Genomic DNA, 21,536 nt, shown 5'->3' on the forward strand with positions numbered 1-21,536 from the left:
TTACTGCACAGGAATGTTCCACTTATAAGGACAAACTGCAGCTGATGTGGCGGTGGATGTGTTGACTTTGTGATAGCTAGATAGATAGATAATAATAAAAGTTAATCATGAGTCATCCACCAATATAAATGACTACTTGACATAAACACTCAAACATTTGTGAGGTGAACATATCGGTTATAATAATAAATCATAATATAACCTATAAAATAGAGTTCACTTGCTCTTTTCATGACGTACACAGATGAGGTGAAACGGGCCAAAAGCAATGAGCCCTTATTGAGTTCCCTTATTAAAATGATACCAATCAAAAATGAAGGGATTAAGAGGGCGTTTTTTTTTCTGGAGGAAGTGGATAATCCCTAACAAAATAGAATCAAAAATAGAATGTATCAGGCTGTAATGTTTATTGCAGTGTGTGTTTTGTTAACTTTTGGTGCATCCACTTTCCTACAGTGTGCCTTGTTCTTTCCAGTTTAAATAGCCAGTTAATTCATAGATATGCCTTTTTATTTTGAACAGCATGTTATGGCTGGATTGTGGTCTATTAAAATAAATAATAATAAAATGGCACAGAATACTGAAAAATTCCCTGAAGCTCAAGGCAACATCTTGAAATGTCTGACTGGCAGTCAAAAATATACAGGTTACGATACAAAACATAGAACTGCAAATACTCCCATTGGAGAAGCTGAAACAACAGAACAGATTGGTATGACTAATAAATTATTTGTCTGTCAATCACAAATCAATTCAGTGAACATTTACTGTTTTTTAATGGGACATAAATGTGCATGTCATCTGGATAATAGTGGTACTGAATTTCGTGTTTTTTATGTTCCAGTGGCAGCATGTATACACAGCACAACAGGGGTCCAAAAATAGAGCCTTGGGGAACACCACAGGTCAGAGGGGCCACAGAGGTATCACCTCTAAGTTCTGTTTGATCAATATGATTTGAACCAGTCTAGAGCAGTATCCTTGACGCCAACCCACTTTTTCAAGGTGATCCAATAGAACAGAATGATCAACTACTAATGCTGAACTGAGATTGAGAAGAATTCAAATCTATAAATCTCAGTTTCGGTGCTATTACATAAATGGAAACCTGATTGAAATTAATCAAAATTATTATAACTTAAGTCCCTAAAAAGTACTTTGGCCATGTGACGTAGCTACATATGACCATTTCTTCTATGCATCTACTTCAAATACACTGACAATAGCCATTACTTAACAGTTAAATCGCGATTAGGAGGATTTCACTTTTAAGCGTGACAAAAACAAGGGAAGGCAAACAAAACACGACCAACTACTTGATCCGTGAAGCTCTGAGAGCAGGAGCATGGTCCTATAGGGAAAGCTTCCCCCGGCAGGTCTCTAAAGGGCAGAAACACAGGAGAGATGAGAGACTATGGCCTACCAGGACACCTGAGCCTGCATTTACCCTCAGGCACACAAACACCCTCGCTTACACAGACACAAACACACACACACAACTCATTTATATTGCATAAGAAAAAGAGAGGCAGTGTACATAGGTGGTTATAGGATCCTCCCTTTGGGAACAGTGGGTGATTCCCCCAATACTTCCAATCATCACGCCCTGCATGCACTTCACTGCTCAGTTAACTAACACTGCCGTCTTGCTGCTATGTAAATGTCATTATGTAACAAATGTTGTATTATGCATTATCCGTAACGCTTTATGTTTTTGAGACGATACACTGGATGAAAGAGATTAAAGGGGATGAAAAGGAAAAAAGGCTCTCACTATGTTTGATCGGAGAGAGCCCTTTTCATCAGCTTGTCAGCGCTGACTGACAGCGGCATAATGCCTCTGCTCATCCTCCTCACCCACAAACTCACACACTCACCGGTGAAAACAGCAGGTTAAACAGTATAGCATTTCCCCTGCATTGTGCCTAATGCTTTCATCCTCTCTCAGCCTTGTTGAAAACAACCTGGGTGGACAGAATACCAACGACAGAGGTAGCTTGTACTGTCTGAGATTACAGCCAACTTGGCGTGCAAATCAGAAACCTGAACCTGACACGTCTATCTGCAGGGAACACAAATAACAAGACCAGCAGCACAGGAGACAGACATTCAGTGTTTATTAACAGAGTATTTACAGTCAGAGGAAAAAAACAGAGACAGTGTGTTGATGTGTGTAAGTGCTAAGTCTGTGCATCCTTGTAGAGAACATTTGCCACCAGTTCTCTCACTGCTACTGGGTCCTCAGTATCTGTGGAGGGAAAACACAAATATGGCAATCTGATTATGAGGACTATTCAAACAGTTCACACTTATTATGCATATATATAGGAAGTCAAATTACATCCAAATATAAGTATAGGGTGAGCAAACCCGAATCTTTCTTTTTAGCCGTGCTAGCGACTTTAGGGATGGAAATGTTGGTTGTTTTACTACTTATTCACACTTGTTAATTAATTTGTCGACTGCTAGGAGCCTAAAGCATTTCAGAGACTAAATGTGAAGAAAACAAGTAGTTCCAATCTTTGTTTTGCTTAAGTCCAGCTTTATTCCCCTGCAGCCATAGCAATGTTGTTAATACACAGGCAACAGGAAGGCAGAATGTTAAAGCTCCTGCAGAAAACCAGAAGTGACCATTGTTTGGAATGTCTTTGTCTTACGTTTCTGTTCTTCACCTAATGGATTGAAGTTGACCATGTCTGATCTGGTCCACTTGTAATGAAGTCCATTCCTCCCTCGCAATGTGAATCTGATTTTAATGCAAGTGTACCACCTGCTGCAGCTCATTCACACTGAGGTTATTGCAACCTTGCCTACTTGTTTTATCCATTTTCATAGTATTTAGTTCTTAGCAATGCTTTGGTTCCATTTGACTTTGGATAGCAGCAGATGCGAAATGAATATCATGCTGGGAATGAAAAGTGATTTTGGACAGGTGATTTTGATTCACCCTCCTGGACCACTGGAGATTTAATTTACTGTGAAGCAGCTGCAGATTCGTAAGTTTCTGGAGTTAACAAGCGATAGAGGTTCTATATTGAGCCTAAGCTGAAATGCATACTGACTTAATATTACTTTTTGTAATCATGAAACACAATTAAAACTAATTTTCAGAGGGGGAAAGGACATTTACTCAAGCACTGTACTATATATTGTACTTTTTACTCCACTACATTCATCTAATATAATTAATTATTCTAATCTAATGATCTAACTATAGCTACGAGTTACTTTGCGCATTAAGACTAACAAAACATATGATCAGTTTATAAAACATGATGCATCCTTAGTACATAGTAGTTTTACTTAAGTAATGAATGCAAATACTTCTGACACCACTCTTAATATCTCTCTTGACAAAATATTCCTTACCTTGCACTGCTCAACACTTTAACGTGTCTTCTCTCGTGGCGAAACTAGCTGATGAATGAATTCCTCGGTCACAAATTAAAATTACAGACCATTTGGAGGAACAGTCAATATTTAGAAACGTTCCCATTTTGTGATGGAGAACCAACAGACTCTCCGACATCACCCTTTTGGCTAAAGGGCAGTTATTAAGTTGAATGAACAGCAGGAAAGAGCCTGAGAGCTACTGCTGACATTTCAAAGAGGTGAGGGGGAGGCAGCTAACACAGCTTTCTTTACATACTTTTTTACTTTTAGTGTTTGCCGTTCTGTGTATTTCACGACTATATATGTTTTAGGAAAACTGCATACGAAATGAAATGCACCTAAAGCTATTTTTGATGGCACTTTGGTTGCCTAAATAGTAACATATGAAGCTAAATATCCCCTCCTCCACACTCTATATATCAGACACATTTTCACACTTTTATTTTCCCTGATTTGCCTCTTTTTTCACTGCAATCCTGCTCTCCTCCTCTCTCTTTCCTTGTCCCTAGGCTGCTACATCAGACATTCTCCACACTGGGTTAGGTAACAAGCCTGCGAAATAATAGTCAAAAGAAACACAACAGGCCCAGAGGTTGAATTATTAACACAGGCAGCAGGAAGCTAAACTAACACCACCACCAGGCTACGGAAGAATCAGCTGGAACTTGCATTTTCATCTGCAATCATAATGCTCCAACAAGTCCTGCCGATCATGTGCATTCTTCCTCACTAAATAAGTTTCCACTCATTTCACAGTGTTTTTCTGGCATGAAGCGAATGAATAGCTGGTTGTCCTTGCATAACGAAAAGCAAAGATTAATTTGTAAATTATTCATGTGTACCCTTCTCCTATAAAAACATTTCAAATGTGACACGCATTGAGGCTGAAAATGCACAAGGACAGAAGTGAGATTTATGTTCTAACAAAGGAAATGAACAGGAAATAAATAACCATTGTGTGCATTCATAATGATTAACCAAGTTATTGAATTAGTTAAACACTGTGTTTGTCAGGTGGACTGTATTTTGGAAAGACTCTGGACGGCAGAGACGCAATTTTCCAGAGAGAGGAGGGTAAAAAGATAAAGAGAAAGAAAAGAGTCAGAGAGCAGTATTCTCGGCTTCTGTGATCTGTGTGTTTATGGATTACAGCCTCTCTAAAAATACTTCAGTCTTTTCAGCACAGCTGACTGACAAGCTACGGATTCATATACATTTGGATGTGGAAATGAAAACATTGTATTTGAGGCTTCTTGAATGAATTTCCTCCCTGAATATTATTATCCCAAACCTGTGTTCTACGTCAGATTCACCAGACTCTCTTAACTGCACCGACTTGTTGTAAACGGCTTGTTTCAACTTGATGAACGCCAGCTGTTTATGAGGAAGTGCGTGTTTGTGAGATGCAATCATTGCCATAATCAACACCCCTTAATTGCTATATAAAGCAGTCTGGTTCTGCTCTGTTTGTGGGCAAGTTTCATTCACCAAAATGTCTCCAAGAGACAAATTTAAATTTCACACTGCAGAGCTTCAAGTCTTGCTACTGGAAATCAGCTGACGAAAATAAAACAGATTTTGGTCAGTAGTGTGAGGGGAACCGAAACAATTCAAAAATAAGAATAAAGCTGCTAACGATGTGTCAACAGAGCAGCGCTGTACTGTGACAGAAATAAATAATGAATGGTTTGACACGAGATCAGATTCTAAAAAAAACACCAACAGTCTACGAGTTAGTCTAAGAGTCCACCGAGTCCAATGTTTACCATGTTCACCATGTCAGTTTAGCGCGTTAGCCTGCTAACATCTGTTAATTAGCACTAAACACAAAGTACAACAGAGGCTGATGAGAATGTGATTAGGTTTTTAGGTACTTGCTCAAAATATTGGACAAATTATGACCTGATGATGGCGCTACAGGACAAGAAAGGGGGTCACCAGTTCATCCTGAGTGGAAAAGGAATGTGAGTACCAACTTTCTCACAGTGGCAATCCATCAACTGTTGATGGATTGCCACTGTGTAGGGGAGATATTGCAGTGTTGACCAAAGTGGTGGACAGACTGACATTGCCACGGCATGCAATGGCTAAAAATAAGTTACCAAACCAAAATACGTTCATAAAATCATAAAAACTGCCCAACCTCTCAGTTAATCACCAAACCATGATGATATGGACACTCAAAAGGACCAGTGTGTAGGATAGCATGTAACTACGGTGGCCATAAAACTGCAAAATGCCCTATCTAGAGCCAGTGTTTGGAATAAGTTCCCTTAAGAAACTGTCTGTTTGTGTTGAGAGTTGTTGTTGCACGAGGCCTATTACACTTCCCTACAAGCAGGATCTTATTAGCAGTAAAGTCTGTCATGTGGGGATCCTTTTTCTCTTCCTTCCTTATTAGTAATCAGGTCAGAGCCTGAGTGTTACAACTGAATGGCAGACAAGTTGACTACAAATAGTCGCAGTTGGTGTCTCGTCCAATTACAACAACAAACAGAGGAGATGTCGGTTGGAATTTGATGAGGTACACTTTAATCTGAACTGAATCAGCTTCTTAATTACTTTGTTGTTGTTGATGTACTTACTGACTCCCAGCAGCTTCAGGCGGCTCTTAAACTCGGGTTTCTCCTCCAGGACCCGTAACATGTTAGTGGACTCCATGCGCTCGAGCTCCACCTTCCAGTAGACGTAGATTTTGTGACTGAAGCTCACGTAAACGAGACAGGGACTGTTCTTACCCTCCTTGCATGTATATTGACCTGCAACCACACACAAAATATAAACAACACTCATTTACATATATTATAGACTGTTTTTACTCAATATACTGTAATATAGTGTGTTATGTGAATCCTAATGAACACATTAGCAATCCTCTGCTGTCTGGCTACTAATGTGAGTCTCTGTAGCAGAGCCAGCATCCACACAAACAGAGAAACCAATCTAATCTGCCTTATTAATGATCACACAGAGCAAGCAGAGGGCAGAGGGGATGGGAGGGGTTGACTGTTTCCACTCACACACTCTCAGTAGGTGCAAAGAAACAATCCCCGGTGGAATCAGGCTGATCAAACAAAGTCTCTTGTCTCTTTCTCTAATCCACTTACTACTGTACATGTCATATTAACTCCCTCAAATACACTGTGGCTTCTTTAAACGCTGTAGAAAGAATTGAAAAGACAGGCTCAAGAGGGAGAGCAAAGACTAGAGTGAACCCGAAGCTCAACGTTGCCATCTACTGGCGTCATGAGATGTTTGACATTCTAGCCATGTTTATACTCACCAGCCAAGGCAGAGGTTTCCAACCCCTGGGCCGCAGGTACAGAGCCACAATGAATAATATAATAATATGATTCAGCAGAAAAGCTTTAATTGCTACTCTAGGCTAATTTTGCCCTGAACTTGGCAGTCTGTGCTGCATTTTTCCTCACTCTGTGTGAGACAACCCCATATACATTTTAACTAAAATAGATTATCAGTGCACATTGCAAAAGCAGCAGTACAGGGAATCTATGCGAGTGTTGCAGACTCACTTCGCTCAGTAGAGACTGAGGACTGGGCGGAAACCACTAGAGAGTTTTAAAAAAAAAAAAACCTGCACCGCAATCCAATCCAAGGTTTTTAGTTGAGCGCTTGTAACAGTGGTTCCATATAACGTTGCTTGCGACATCCATTTTCAATGCTTTAAAAAGCTCTCTCCGTGTCAAAGTGATTTGCTATACTCCCAGTTTGTTTCACTATGGAGGAGAATGGAGGGAGAGCGTTGTTTCAGGTTAGGCGTGTCCTTGACGTAAAGAGTGTAAGTTTGTTAGCTGCCATTCAAGAAACTACTTTGCATTGAGAACAGATTGGTAGGCGCTGAGATCTCCTAAAGGTCTAGCTGTATTTTTCTTAATTTCGTGGGTAACCTTTATGAAATGTTGTAGAAAGCAAACAAAGTTAAACCTGCAATAACTGATGTTTTTGGCCACCTGGGAGCAGTGGACAACCCTGACATATCACCTTGATATGGTGAACATCCAGAAGTTATAGAGCAACTTTATCATTATTTTTAGAATCATGTTTTTCACCTGATGAATGCAAGGTCCAATATTCACTCTCTTTTTTCGTGTCTACCAACTCCTGGGGGAAATCTCTGGCTCATTAGCTGCCAAATGCTCCACTATGTTTACCAGCTAGTCTCTGTCTATGTCTGTCTGCTGTTTGGTGCTGAAAAGGTAGTGTACAGTGGGTTCTTAGAGCAAAACAGTGTTGGGAGCATAATTACACAGTCAAACCTGAACCTAAACTTATAGAGAACATGCATGTGAACCTGTGTTGTCATTGACAATAGAATCAAAAACATTTGAAGTCAAGTATGAGGTCTCTCACCTGCACAGAAGGCGTTGACGTTCTCATCGAACTGGAACCGCACTACTGTCCTATTGTGGTCAATGATGTAGGTTTGACCATCCCAGGCGCACGCTACCACCTCCTCTCTGCCGTCTCCCTGGAAACCAACACACATCCTCGCCATGATTCTCAAAATGGAAACTCTCCACTTTGGTGAAAACATTAACACACTGCTAAAATCACCATTAATTTAATTTATCATCAAATAAACAATTTGAAGAAATTATCTTGAGGTCTTTTTAAATGTGTTTGCTATTTTCTAACATTTTATACGAGTTATGTTGAATATTAAATGGAAAACTAATCAGCGGACTGTTTAAAATGTGAAAATGTGTGATCAAAATTAAAATAATTATTCATTTATTCCCACATAAACACACACAAACTCACAGTAACGTCGAGCTTCTGCAGGGCAAAGAGCTGATGGTCAACCTGGACGGACCACAGCAGCTGCTCCGAGCTGTCCATCAACTTCAGGGTGCCTTTAATATTAGTAAAGAGAGATTAAAGTATAACATTAAAGTTCAGTTCTACGTGTTTTTATATGCTACTGAGGAATAAAGAACTAATTGACAAAACACAAGTAATACTCCATTTTCTGGCAAAGTGAGAGAAGTTTGCTTTTAACGGCTCCTTTCACCAATATTTGTGTCCATGTGTGAGTTTCTATCAAAAGGAAAACAGCAACAATGAAAAGCTCTATTATAAGGAAGCTGAATGTATTCCCCTTCGAGTTCAGACCTTCTTGTTGCCAACAAGGCCAGAAAATAAATGCTGCTCTGAGAACTTCTGACACTTCCACACTGCGGTATCCTCGACAAACAATGTTGTTGTCGACAGAGACTGAAATACAGCCAGTAATAGTCTCTCTCCTCTAACCTCTAATGGTACTGTAATTTATTTTCTCTATGTTGGCGCATTGGGGTGTCCACAGGAGGGAGATTGTGTGTGTAAAATGTTGGCAGCCGGAAACCTTCAGCGATGATAATCCCACTAGATCCTCTCGTCTTTAAATATTGATGGACTCTCCAGCTGCTCTGAGAGCTGTTTGCCAGTTATCTGCTGCTGCCAGGAGGATCTGCGCTGGCTAACAGCCACCACTGTGTGTCGAAGGGTTTTCCACTCCACCTCTGGCCCTTATGGTGTTACTAATACTGCAAATACAGTAAGTGGATCGCAAAACATATGGCACTTTTTGCCATGCTATGCAAATACTGTGTGACGTCTGATTAGATGGAGTTATGTTCTGGTCCAGCTTTTTACAAGAGGAATAAACATGAGGAGTAACCCTGCATCATCAGCACTATACGGACCCATGTGGGAAGAAATAAAAAGACTGATAGGAAATTATGCAGCACTTTACTACGAATTATGTGTTTATTTATCTTCTCTAGTGTCACAAAAAGCTCACTGAAAAATAAGCATTACTGAGCATTATCGGTGCAACTGGACCTGACATCATAAATACTGAAAACAGAACAAAAAAAAAAAGGAGGCCTTTTGGAACTGAGGAGGACAGAAGCTCAACACACATCTGGTTTAACCCATTTTCCCTTTCTGATTGATCACTGAGGATCAGCTAAGTATTATTTTCTTTATCGATTAATCGGCAAATTATTTATCACAATTAATTGCGAAAAATGACCATCAGAATTTCCAAGAGCCCAAAGTGACGTGTTCAAATTGCTTCTTTTTTACTTAAATTACTAATCCTTGCTGCTCAACTGATTACGGTAAATGCCCACACTCACGTTACCATGGTTACATAATGATGCTGTATCAAAATAGGCGATACTTCCCATATACTGATCGTGAAATCAATATTGTAAGATAAGATAAGATATACCTTTATTAATCCCCCGTAGGAGAAATTTAAGTTACACACAGCAGTATTGGGGAATAAAGTGCAATAAAAATAGAGTACAGTGTACATAGAATCTTATCACAAATTAGAATATTACAAAATATAATAGAATATATAAAACTATAAATGAAAATTTAAATTATATATAGACACTATTTGCAATGTGCAGTACAATGGTGTGCAATTTAAAAAATATTTTAAGCAGCTTGCCTAATAAACTAAACTGTACATGCAATTTAAGATAAATAATATAAGTTTGGTTGAAATTTAAACCAGTCTTAGTCAGCAGGTTTTTTTTAAGTTCTTTAGTTTTAAGTTCTGCTGCTACTGATCCATCACCAGGTGGATTAAGTATTAGTTTAGCTTTTGAATTCATGAATAAAATTTAATTTACTATCATAAAACCCAGTGACTGGTCCGTTATGGTGTTCTTGGAAACAGGTTTGAATGGCCAATTCATTAAAAAAGCCTTAAATGCACAAACACACCAGAATTCATTTTAACCAAACCAACCAGGTTAGGTGTCAAAGCACCCATAACAAAATATACTAATCTGACTTACCATCTAAAGTACAGAGAGCAAACAGTCCACATTTAGAAGATTCCTCTTTTGAACCTGAAAGACAAGTTATAATTTATGATGATTTATTATTTATGTTACTTATATGACATTTTGAGTGTAGTTAAGAACAACACAGAGGACTAATTGGCACATGGTTTACTCTACCTTTACTTATGCTGCCAATAAGATGAGTGGAAACATTCTTGTTGTGTATCCGCCCGGTGGTCAGATGGAGAACTACATCTCTGGAAGGTCCCTCACTGTGAGCGAAGCACATTTCAGGTAAACAATCACAGTTTCTCACATGTACACGTCTGTAACTTTGTACTGTTTTGTAGCGGGGATTTACCTCCCAGGTGTGGCAGGGGCCTCTTCTCCAGAGCCAGAGGAGTCCTGTTGTGTCCAGGAACACAGCAGGATAGCGTATCCACAGCCCGGTTGAGACACCATCAGCTCTGGTAAACCCTCTGGACCCGGGTTCACTGACAAACTATCCACCTGCACCACAGACATTGTCATTAAACATCAGGGTTCCACTTTGTGTCATTAGGTAATAAACTTTCATTTCAAGGTGGAGGACAACTTTATTTATCCGTGTTGTACGTGAACAGACACTAGACGTCTGTCAAAACTATCCAGTAGGGCTGGACAACATAGTTGATATAATTTTTACTATATTAATTATGATATTTTTCTATATTGATATAACACAATATGGTAAACGTATGTAAAATACATATAAAATAATTCAATTAATTTCATTATCAGTGGAGTATTTTCTAGGTTAATTGATTAATAGTTTAGTCACAAAAGGTCAGAATAGTCCAGGGTGACGTCCTCAAACTTATTATTTTATATGACAAACAGTCAAAAAAACAAAAGATATTGAATTTACAATCATATAAAGTTTAGAAAAGCAGCAGATCCTCAAATCAGAAAAGCAAATGTTTGGTTTTATTGCTTGATAATTTACTTTTTACAATTCATTTTTGATTGACTTATTGATAAACCAACTAACTGTTTCGGTTGTAGTTCAAGGGAAACAACTGTGTGATCATACCATCATTAAGAGCCCTGACTGTACCATATGTACTATGTGTGCCAGTATAAAACCAAACTATTTAGCTCGTTTAAATCATGAACCTCACATTTTCAGTTAGCATATGCTGAGAAAATAACTAATGTAAGCCACTATGTTATTTGTAAAATAGACAAAAAGAAAACATTTCTTCTGAAGTGAGGTGTACCTGTCCCTCCAGAAGCCATTTCTTCAGCAGGACCAGCTGTCCAGATCCCAAATCTGAGCTGTCAGACGGCTCCTCCCAGCGGAAAGCTCGCACCACTCGGTCTGTGTAGCCCACCACCAGCTCACAGCGGCCATCGCCATCTGCAGTACAGGAATGCACTGTAGTCAAATACTCAAGCAAAATACACAGGATGCACGTCAGGAAGTCGAGCCAGGATTTACCGATATCACTAATAAGGATGACTTTGGTGTTGGCAGGAATATGTTGGGTGAAGAGAGGCTTCTGGTCCTCAAAGGACATGAATTCATGCTGACTGGATGAGTCTGCTTTACTTGCAGTGGCAGCTGTCAGGTCAAAGAGGTGAAACCAGCCCTCTGCACCAACAGCTACCACGAAGTTCTGTCAAACAGGAGGAAAACACACAATGCTGGCAACATCACCACCAAAGTATCCATCATTTGCTGCCACGGATGTTTCATCATTTCATAACTTACTTTTCCTTTGTTGCAGACGTCTCCAATTGCAACACAGGTCAGCTGGCAAAGAAAGACACATTATAAGAGTAAGAGAAAAACCAATTCACTCTTTGAATTCATGTACCTCTCCCACAGCAGTCTGGTTTCTGTACTGACCATGCCCACACAGGTTCTTGTGATCCAGGGTTTGGAGTCGTCATTCTTGTACACGAGCAGTTTTCCACTCGTGTCCCCCACGACCAGCTCGTTCAGCTACAGCGAACAGAGACACACAGCACGTTTACTTTGCTGTGATGTGGAACAAATGTTTATTTAACCACTGTGAAAGATAATCTGAAAAGTAATTTGAATTGCGGTTCATGTGCTGATGAACAAATTTCCCCCCGGGATCAATAAAGTATTTCCGATTCTGATATTTCTTCTTTTTCTTTAAAAATAAATTAATTTTCTGGTTTCTAAAATAACAAAAACTATCAATAAAAAGCTGCATGCATACTAAACTCTCAAAACAACACACTGAGTACAGCTACGACATTTTGACATTAAATCAGGTATATTCAGCATGCCACCAAGAGATGTGTGGGTTTAAATCAAGCCCTGTTGTCAATAACATCAGCACATAGATATAAAATTTAAGGTGGCAACTGTTCCTGAGTTTCATTATCAATAAAGCTTGATTCATTGATTAATTGTTTGGTCAGAAAATTCAGAAAAATGCAGATCAACTTAGTATAGACCAAGGTGACAGTTCTCAGTCTTAAAAAAATAATTTTTAAAAAATGACTAAGCTTTAAAAGTCTAAATCAAATTATCTGCAAAAAATTTACAGCATAAAATATTAAACAGATTTTTTTTTTAAAAAAGCCTTAAACAGATATTGATATTTGAGTTTTAACAGCACATAAGAATAGGAGCAACAGTAGCAATAAAAATACTCTTAATATATATAAACTGCACAAGATAAATAGTAATATTATTAATACTAGTAATTAGTTACCGCCCAAAACTGGTAACGTTACTCAATCTGCATCTTTATTTATCCCGGTTGACTATGAAGCATTAGCGGTGAACAGGTAAACGTAAACAGAAGTTCCTTTAATTACCGAGTCGTTGTCTGCATCTCCCAGACAGATAGCGTGAGGAAACAGCGTCCCTGTGAAGTCCAAGCTGACACGTTGAACGTAGTTTAAAGACCGCATAGCCACTGACTGCAGCTGTAAGCCACAACCGGACACATGCAGCACAGATACAGTCGGCTGAGCTCGTTTGTTGTTTGTTTAATGACCTTAAAGGCCCGTAGGTTACATATATACGCGTGTGTTTTGTGGCTAATGTCGCTGACACGGTTCACACGCTCGCTTCTTCCTTGTAAACAAAAGCACGTGACCTGGAAGGTACGGAAGCTCAGAATAGACTGTGCTTCGCTTAACGTTATTCTAGTGTTATGTTGGAGGTCACGTGTGTTATTATATGTTTTCCTATGAGCGTGTATATTGTTATTTTAAAGGCTATTAAACAAATGGGAGTTAATGTAGTTGGACTGAAACCTTCGTCTTGTCCTTAATGGTTATTAATTATTAATTATTAAAAACATAAATAGTTTTTATTTTGACTCACACCTCTTGTTTTTGTTTTTAAATGACACCATAGAAGGGAAAATGTGTTTTTATTCAGCTCATCATCATATGAAATCCACTACACAACAAAACATTATTAACAACAACAACAAAAAATGACATTGATATAAACTGCTCCTCCTGTGGAAACATAGCTGTCATTGTTATCTCATATATATCTCTCTTTTTTTATTATCTTAGCAAAACTTCACATCCACAGAAATTATTTTTATAACAGTAAAAACTTTATTTAAGAAATGCAGCAGTACATTAAAACCCATTCCAAACTCCAACCCCACATTTTATTTGTATTTCTCTTGGAGATTATTAAAAAACGTTGCTGTAAATATGCCAGAATTAGTCAAAAAGCTTGTTTCCATAAGTCGTCCCTGGCCAGGTGTAAACACTGTCAGCATGAAATCAGTGTAAAATCAAGAAACACGGTTAAATAAACAATAACCATAATTTAATTCATGTTAATTAAGGTAAAAGCAGAATATGGACAACAATAAAAGCAGAATTGTGTTTCAGGAGCAAAAGAAAAACAGATCAGCCTCACAACAACCGAGCAACAGTAGCATTAAAGACTCCTAATATATTTAATTTATTTGTTTTTCTCCTTTTATGTTTCATTCACCCTTTAACCTCTTTACCATTATATAAAAAAGTTCTCTTTAACTCCCAGTGTCGGTTTCCACTGTTGTCCTCTAGAGGGCGGTGTTCAATTACAACTTTTCACGTCGGGCAGAAAACTCCACAGACAAGCAGGAGGAGGTGTTTACACAAACATCACACAGGAGGCAGAAGTCCGTTACAGAAACAGTCGTTTTATAATACCATGAGCTCACTGCAACAAGGTGGATTTATAGTTTTGATTTATTGTCACATTCTTTTATTTCCTTCTTATCTTGCATTTATATGTCCCACTGTTTGTAGGCAATAAAACAGTATGCTTGTACACTTCTGTGTGAATAAATGTTAACAATAAAACTGTGTGGTGTGAAAAACTAATAAAAAAGTTGGTCACATAAAGTTCATTGTAACTTTTAGTCTAACTCTTGTTCCTGTACTGTGTGTATAGAGGCATAATGCATTTCCCTCTCCTCTTAGTCTCTGAAGGTCCATGTGTGCTGAAATGTTCACACAAAGTGTTGTACATCATTATTAGAAAATATTTTACATATAATATTTTATTAAGATTCCTTAAACCCAGTAAAAGTTTAGGAATATAACCTTTGCTGCTGTGTGACTTTAACTTTCTGCATACTTTAAACAAATGCTGCATGAGTCTTTAAAACATACATATATTGCTGGTGCAGCTGCCGAAAGAAAACATGGTCAGAAAAACAGTTTTTAATGACAAACAAATGAGATTATCCCTTATATCACACACAAAGACTGAATGCATGATATGGGTGCTTATGAGTGTTTTGTTTTATTGTCTCCGCACAGCTGAAGAAAAGACAAGAGATAAATACAGAAAGTGGTTAAAGGGGAACTCGGGCGCCCAGATGTCATATTAATTATTACACTCAGCTATGACTGGAAAGCCCCTCAAGAAAAATGAGCGCCCTCCCAGCCTCTGGAAGACCAGCAGCAGCAGCAGCAGAGAAAGTCCTCACAAAGCGCTAATTGGACTCTGGAAGCACACTGACAGGGCATGGATAGGTTTCAGAAAGCCTGGCGATGGCGAAGGGGTGCGGGGGGAGGCTGAATAGAACCCACGCTTCTTTTCTAAACTCTCTTGCTGGGCCACAAAAAAAAAAAAGGGAGAGAGAATAAGAGGGGGGAGGGAAAGAAAAGAAAGTATTGGTAGTGGGTGGGGAGAGGAGGGGAGGGCTGAGCTGGGCTGGGCTGGGGATGGGTGGGGGGGCTCCTCAATGCAAGCTTGATTTTGAATGCCACTGCCAACGCAGAAAAATTGCACAATTTATTACAATCCCCTCTTCAGGACGCGCGTGCACAGACGCACGCGCGCAGAAATAAAGAAACAGGGGAGGGGGACAGAGGTTATCTGCACACACACACACACACACAGAAATTGATTGTATTTGAAAGCATGGAAACCCAGATAGACAACTTTATGCGTAAAAACTGAAAAATTACGCACACACTGAAAAACAATCCTGGTTCCCTCTGCACATGGACGCACTACACACACACACACACACACACACACACACACACACAGAAATAGAGAGGGTGCTACCGTTTGGTCTTGGTTTTGTTCCGCGCTGAAAGACGTGTTTTATTATTCTGCACTTTTCAAAGCGACAATAATCGACAGAACTCACCGCGCCCACGCTACTGTAACCATATCGGGTGTATCAAATCATACACAAAGCCTCCTCCAAACAGCTTCTTAGGGCCCCTCCGCAGATTTGCGCCCCTCCGTTCCGCCTGTGCGAGGCTGATGATCTGCTCTAATCAAAGTGGAAAATTCGGCCTCTGATGCACAATGGTGCCTCAAATGAGCGGCACTGAGACGCGTCTGTAACGTTAACAATAAAACTAGACTGTGTTTGAGTTGAAACGCCAGCGAGGGGCTGATTTACTCCAGCATGAGGAGCGTTGTCGTAAATCTGGACGGTTCGCTGCGAGGTGAGCTGTCTTTCAGCACCACGGCCTGGTCCAGAGCGGCGGAGAAAGAAATCACAAGAGAAAGGAGGATTATTCTGATCCTGAAATATGATTATAGTTTATTCCTGCTCCATTGCGCATGTCTTTACTTTACTCTGGAGATCTGGGAGGGTTTTAATTAAACAAAACGATCCATCATTTGTTTTTGAAAACACAAACTCTGAAACACTTCTTCTTTTTTCCAGCAGACTCGATTTGAAAAATACTGAGTGAGATGTTTCTGATCAAACCTGTTGAAACGAACCTTCTGAACCAACTTTACCTCTCAGTACAAGTCCGTACACACAGCTTAACTTGAGAAAAAGTTCATATCTTCAGGACTGAGTGTATAAGGACTTATTGGAGCTGATACTTCGTGCAAGTTAAAATGTATTTGTTAAAAAAGGTCCATAAATGGCACAATGTGAGCGCTTCTCTTCATATTTAATCTCCAAAATAATGACAGAAACTAGACAATATGCTCCAATAAAAGTTGTAAAGCGATCATTAATAAAACTAACCCCCCCCCCACTGTGTGTTTGCTTTGGTGCTGCAGTTTGTAACTGAGACTGAACATCTTGTCCTGAACGGGAAAACTTTCCTCTCTGCGCTGCCGCACACCTAACTGACACCCGTGATGATAGAGAGAGAGAGAGAGAGAGAGAGAGAGGGAGAGAGAGAGAGAGAGAGAAAAAAAACTCACCACTGTTTGTTTAGTGCTTCAAGTGGCACGCGTCCGGCGCGCGCAACGCACCGGCACCGGGGCAGGAGCCCAAGGTGAATCCACGCGACAGGAGGGCGTGGCCACTCCTCCATCCAGACTTATTGAAAAGCAGTGGCGTCTTTCCTCGAGGACTCAGAGCAGCTTTGAGGAGCGCGCGAGGCAGCAGCCAAGCGGACTGCCCCCTGAAACAAGTGCGCGTCAAACGGTAACACCACGTGAACGGCACGAGCGGGACGCACCGCCTCAAGACTTGGTGATTCTAAGTTGTGTTTTTTTTTTTTACTGGGAATGGACCTCACAGCCAAGATGGAAATTAACATCAGCCAGCAGCAGCTGATGCCGCCCGCTTGTTTCTTTTCCGCCGCGGCGGCGCAGAGCATCCAGCTGAGCCCCAGCGGCAGCAGCCAGAGCAGCGGGAAGTCGGTGTCCAAGCAGCCGAAGAGGCAGCGCTCCTCCTCCCCGGAGCTGCTGCGGTGCAAACGGAGGCTGAATTTCGCGGGTTTCGGCTACAGTCTTCCGCCGCAGCAGCCGCACGCGGTGGCCCGGAGGAACGAGAGGGAGCGCAACCGGGTGAAACTGGTCAACAACGGCTTCGCCACTCTGCGGGAGCACGTCCCCAACGGCGCCGCCAACAAGAAGATGAGCAAAGTGGAGACGCTGCGCTCAGCCGTGGAGTACATCCGCGCCCTGCAGCAGCTACTGGACGAGCACGACGCGGTGAGCGCGGCGTTTCAGTCCGGCGTCCTGTCGCCCACCATGTCGCAGGGATACTCCGCTGACATGAACTCCATGACAGGGTCACCGGTGTCCTCCTACTCGTCCGATGAGGGCTCCTACGACCCCCTCAGTCCAGAAGAGCAGGAGCTGCTAGACTTCACCAACTGGTTCTGAGCATCTATATGAGGTAAGATGAGACTTAATGAAACCACAATGAATATCAGACACTGTTAGAGATAAACAATGATGATCAACAGTATGAACGGTATCTTAACCTCTTCTCTTCTTCCTTTTTATCACAGAAATATGGATCAACTCAATTTACTGTTGTTGCGCGCTTGGGATGGTCCCGGAGGAGGCTGGCTGTCCTCAAGAACAAGACGCACCGCATACGCGTTTTGGTCCTGCGTCCTTAACGCCCCGGTCCTCCCAGACCGACAGACAGACAGACAGACAGACAGAAACGGCCTTAACGTCCTAAAAACTTGTGGAGAACCAGGCCAGAGATCAGCGCCAAAGGATTAAAGGAAGACGGGTCTCCTGACAGCGTGGGAATCCAAGCTTCTGTGCATTTGCCCATGATAAACAAAAAACAAAACCCTAAAGTGAATTCATGCTCTTCAGCAGCACATTGAAAACATTATTTAATACGTCGCTCTTCAACTATGCTAAATCCAATCACAGAACACTAACCCTTTGGTAAACCTCTCAGACGTTTTAATTCAGAAAATGCTTCCATGTCGCGGATTTATTCTATGAAATTCTATATGAAAACGCTTTTTTGAAATATATTAAGATATTTTTGTATGTAAGAGATTTATAGATGTTTTGTACACATCCTTTTGTATATATTTTGTCTATATATTGCGAAGTTGCTTCTATACCTCCTGCCTATGTAGACGTGTAGTCTATTACTCTCTGGCTCTTCTGTTCATGAGGTTTCCAGAAGGAGTTTGACACTCCGACGTTTTATTCTAGCACCAATGTGTCTTATTTAATAGCAAAACCATCTTATTGCATTATGTCATGAAGTTCACAATGATCAAAACTTATGCAGCTATTTTCCAAACAGAGCGCAATGGCTATGCATTGTCTCTTTACACTGCAGCTCTATATTGTCTTCACATAAACAGATGTTGGAAAAAAAAAAGAAGTCTTATAACCATATTTTCTACACTCTAGTCCAAGAATAAAATGATTTGCTACTGAATTATTTTCCATGTCTTATTTTGGGGGTGGGTGCAGAGGAGGGAGGGAACCTTTGGTGACAGCTTTGAACAAGTGGCTTGCAGCATACTGGAGGGGGAAGCGAGAGGGCATGATGGAGATAGAATATGATAAGATGCACACACACACACACACACAGGGGGGACGAAACGGAAAAAGCAACCCGTCTTTTACGCACACTTTACGCACGGTGTATAACCTCTCTCTCTCGTTCTTTAATTCAGGACAAAGTGGCTCCTAAAAGCATTTGGGTAGAGGCCCCCTCAGTCAAGCCATTAATGTCCAACCTCTGTTGTAATAGTGGACAGCAGAACAGATTCATTTTGCGCAAGCGCAAATCTGGCACCACAAGTTCGTAAAATGTAATCCTTCTCCATTACAAAGCTTTGAAGTTATGAAATGCTATTGTCCGACTAAACCAGCAGCTGTAACATACAAACACTGATGAAGTTTGTTTCTCTGAAGAAATGGATCTTAAAGTAAACAAATCATAAATATCATAAATATAAACAAACAAACATTCTATCTGTTGCTCATGAAGCAGCTTTAAACTGCGTGTTTACCGTTTCTGGCATTAAAGAAATGCAAACCATGTTCAAGTGGATTCACCATGTGTACCAATGTTCGTGCACACAGACGCGCAGAAACTGAAACTAAGCTGTTGCCTTCGGATTTTTTTCATCCGAACTTCTCAAACCAAGTGAAAAGAAATAATGAGAGCGTTTGTCTCGGAGGGAGTGTCAGTGGGAGGACTGCAGTTTGGCGACCACCAGTAGTTTTTCGGAGGTAGAGTTTGGGTTTCTGCAAAACGAAGTTTGACAGGTAGAGCGGAGGCTGCAGCCGGACGCGTGTCTGGTTTAATGAGTGAATGGGGTTTGTAGGGTGGTCGAGTGGAGACACAGAGCTGAATTGGCTGATGGCGTGTGCCTCCTGACAGCAGCATGCCGCTGAACACACAACAATCACCACCTGGGAAGGAGAAAAAAAAAAAAGCCCAGTGTGTGTGTGTGTGTGTGTGTGTGTGTGTGTGTGAGGCTTAAAGGAACTATAGGATAATAATAATTCTGAGAAATCTTATCAAATGTATACATTCACACATTTAAGTCTCTCAGATTTAACAAAAGCACAAAATATTTTATTCACAACAAAAAATAAAGTGTAAAACAACGTGGTGCGTTCAGGGTCATTGTGTAAGATGCGCGTGCGCCACCTCTTTTGCTCTCAAAGGAGGGTTCATGGGCCACCAGGGGGCCCTGAGAGGGGGGAAGAGGGTCCCTTGACAAATGAACAGGGCTGCAGCTTCACTGTTACTCACAAGTCTGTAATCAGACACAACTAGCAGGTTTAAGTAAAGTCAGTCTAGTCAAATGTTTTAGAGTCTGAGACGCAATATTCACATACAAGTTTAGCCTGATTTGTGAGCAGTTTATTATTTTTTAAGGTTTCCAACAGACTTATTAATTAAAGTCTGTGATTGTTTAAACTGTTAAAAGTCATTTATTAAAAGGTACAATTCAAAATCCAAATCAATAAAAAGGTCACCACACCTCCAGAGGAACACAACTAGAGCTTGCTATCTTTCCCAAATTGACTGACAGGGCTTTTTAATTCACACATACCAGACAACAACTAAATCTTTTGTTTACAACAGGATCACAGTAGTAGATTTGGGCCCATATTTTCACAAAAAATTAAAATTTTTAACTCAAAGTCAGAATATACCTCAAATCTGTATAAGAAAAGGGCTCATTTGACTTTTAACACTCACCCTGTACATTTTTATTTGGACAAACATATGAACAATAAAATATGAAGAATGGTGCCGGATTTAACATATCATGTATAATAAAAGACAATATACATATACTCATACAGTTCCAGACATACATAACAAACATAACATAAGCAACACACCTTCACTCTTGTACACACATGTGATGCAATTCGACATGTAAAAGCTTGAGTTTTTGACAAAAAATATCCTGTTCTGTATTTTTTCTGTTCTCCAGAGTATTTGTGTTTGCATTAATATGCTTTTACAGCAACATGTAGAAACATTTCTGATCCAGCTGTGGAGAAGATTCTGACGTAGCCGACACAATCTGAACAGTAAATTACAACTAAACTGAGGCGGCTGGTTTTGGGGAAACCTGGGAGAGATTTTATTGGAGTTTTTTTCATATCTTGAGTTGAGGTTAGTAAAACTACAAAACCCCAAACAACACTATTTGTATGATGTTCAAAACTTTGGAGACTTAAAGTACCAGTGTGTAGGATTTAGTGGCATCTCATGGTGTAGTGGTAGATTGCAACTCAATATAAGGTAACACAAACGCAAATATTCTTATTTTCATGTGATTATACAATAATGATGAATATTATATTCCCTTTCTGTGAATTGATCCTCCTAAATGTTACACACTGGACCTTTAAACCTTCTCAGAGCTTATACAGTCATTTGAAAACAGTAATAAAATCATCAAGCAAGTCATCCTTAAGGAAGTATAGGTAAAATCATTACTGAACCTGTTAGCGACAGATGGTAACACGCACAAATTGCTTGTTTAGATTCCTAAAAGGTCACAGCAAAGTAAGGGAGGCATTGCATCTGACGGAAGAAAAGACAAAAGTAGGGGAGAACACTGAAGACAAACACTGATAAGAACACTTTAAACGTATTATTATAAATGGCAGAATTG

At 40.2% G+C, this 21,536-nt stretch overlaps 2 protein-coding genes across 3 annotated transcripts; one reads left to right on the top strand and one right to left on the bottom strand.

Annotated features, from left to right (window-relative positions):
- Positions 1-2,095: 2,095 nt before the first annotated feature.
- itfg2 (integrin alpha FG-GAP repeat containing 2) lies at positions 2,096-13,315 on the bottom strand. 2 transcript variants are annotated; one of them, XM_051392648.1, is made up of 12 exons: positions 13,038-13,315; positions 12,091-12,186; positions 11,953-11,994; positions 11,680-11,857; positions 11,459-11,598; positions 10,561-10,709; positions 10,383-10,471; positions 10,212-10,265; positions 8,176-8,267; positions 7,765-7,882; positions 5,979-6,152; positions 2,096-2,248 (listed from the first exon to the last, which is right to left on the bottom strand). In XM_051392648.1, the coding sequence occupies exons 1-12, from the start codon at positions 13,131-13,133 to the stop codon at positions 2,181-2,183; spliced, it is 1,296 nt and encodes a 431-aa protein (XP_051248608.1). In that variant the 5' UTR covers positions 13,134-13,315; the 3' UTR covers positions 2,096-2,180. The 2 variants fall into 2 exon arrangements, with proteins under 2 accessions (XP_051248608.1, XP_051248607.1); XM_051392647.1 differs by having other exon boundaries at positions 10,377-10,471.
- Positions 13,316-16,983: 3,668 nt separating this feature from the next.
- ascl1a (achaete-scute family bHLH transcription factor 1a) lies at positions 16,984-18,820 on the top strand. Its single transcript, XM_051393099.1, has 2 exons — positions 16,984-17,797; positions 17,913-18,820. The coding sequence occupies exon 1, from the start codon at positions 17,182-17,184 to the stop codon at positions 17,782-17,784; it is 603 nt and encodes a 200-aa protein (XP_051249059.1). The 5' UTR covers positions 16,984-17,181; the 3' UTR covers positions 17,785-17,797; positions 17,913-18,820.
- The last annotated feature ends 2,716 nt before the right edge of the window (positions 18,821-21,536 follow it).

The sequence above is a fragment of the Dicentrarchus labrax genome, unplaced genomic scaffold, assembly GCF_905237075.1.
Source record: "Dicentrarchus labrax unplaced genomic scaffold, dlabrax2021, whole genome shotgun sequence".
Classification (NCBI taxonomy): Eukaryota; Metazoa; Chordata; class Actinopteri; family Moronidae; genus Dicentrarchus; species Dicentrarchus labrax.

Bases quoted from the DNA above. Each gene is read 5' to 3' on its own strand.
- itfg2 (XM_051392647.1), bottom strand. From the start codon at position 13,133: ATGCGGTCTTTAAACTACGTTCAACGTGTCAGCTTGGACTTCACAGGG. The intron at 12,187-13,037 runs GTAATTAAAGGA...TGTTCGCTGTAG, and splicing joins GAGATGCAGACAACGACTCG to CTGAACGAGCTGGTCGTGGG. The intron at 10,472-10,560 runs GTAAATCCCCGC...CTTCGCTCACAG, and splicing joins GCCCCTGCCACACCTGGGAG to TGAGGGACCTTCCAGAGATG.
- ascl1a (XM_051393099.1), top strand. From the start codon at position 17,182: ATGGACCTCACAGCCAAGATGGAAATTAACATCAGCCAGCAGCAGCTG.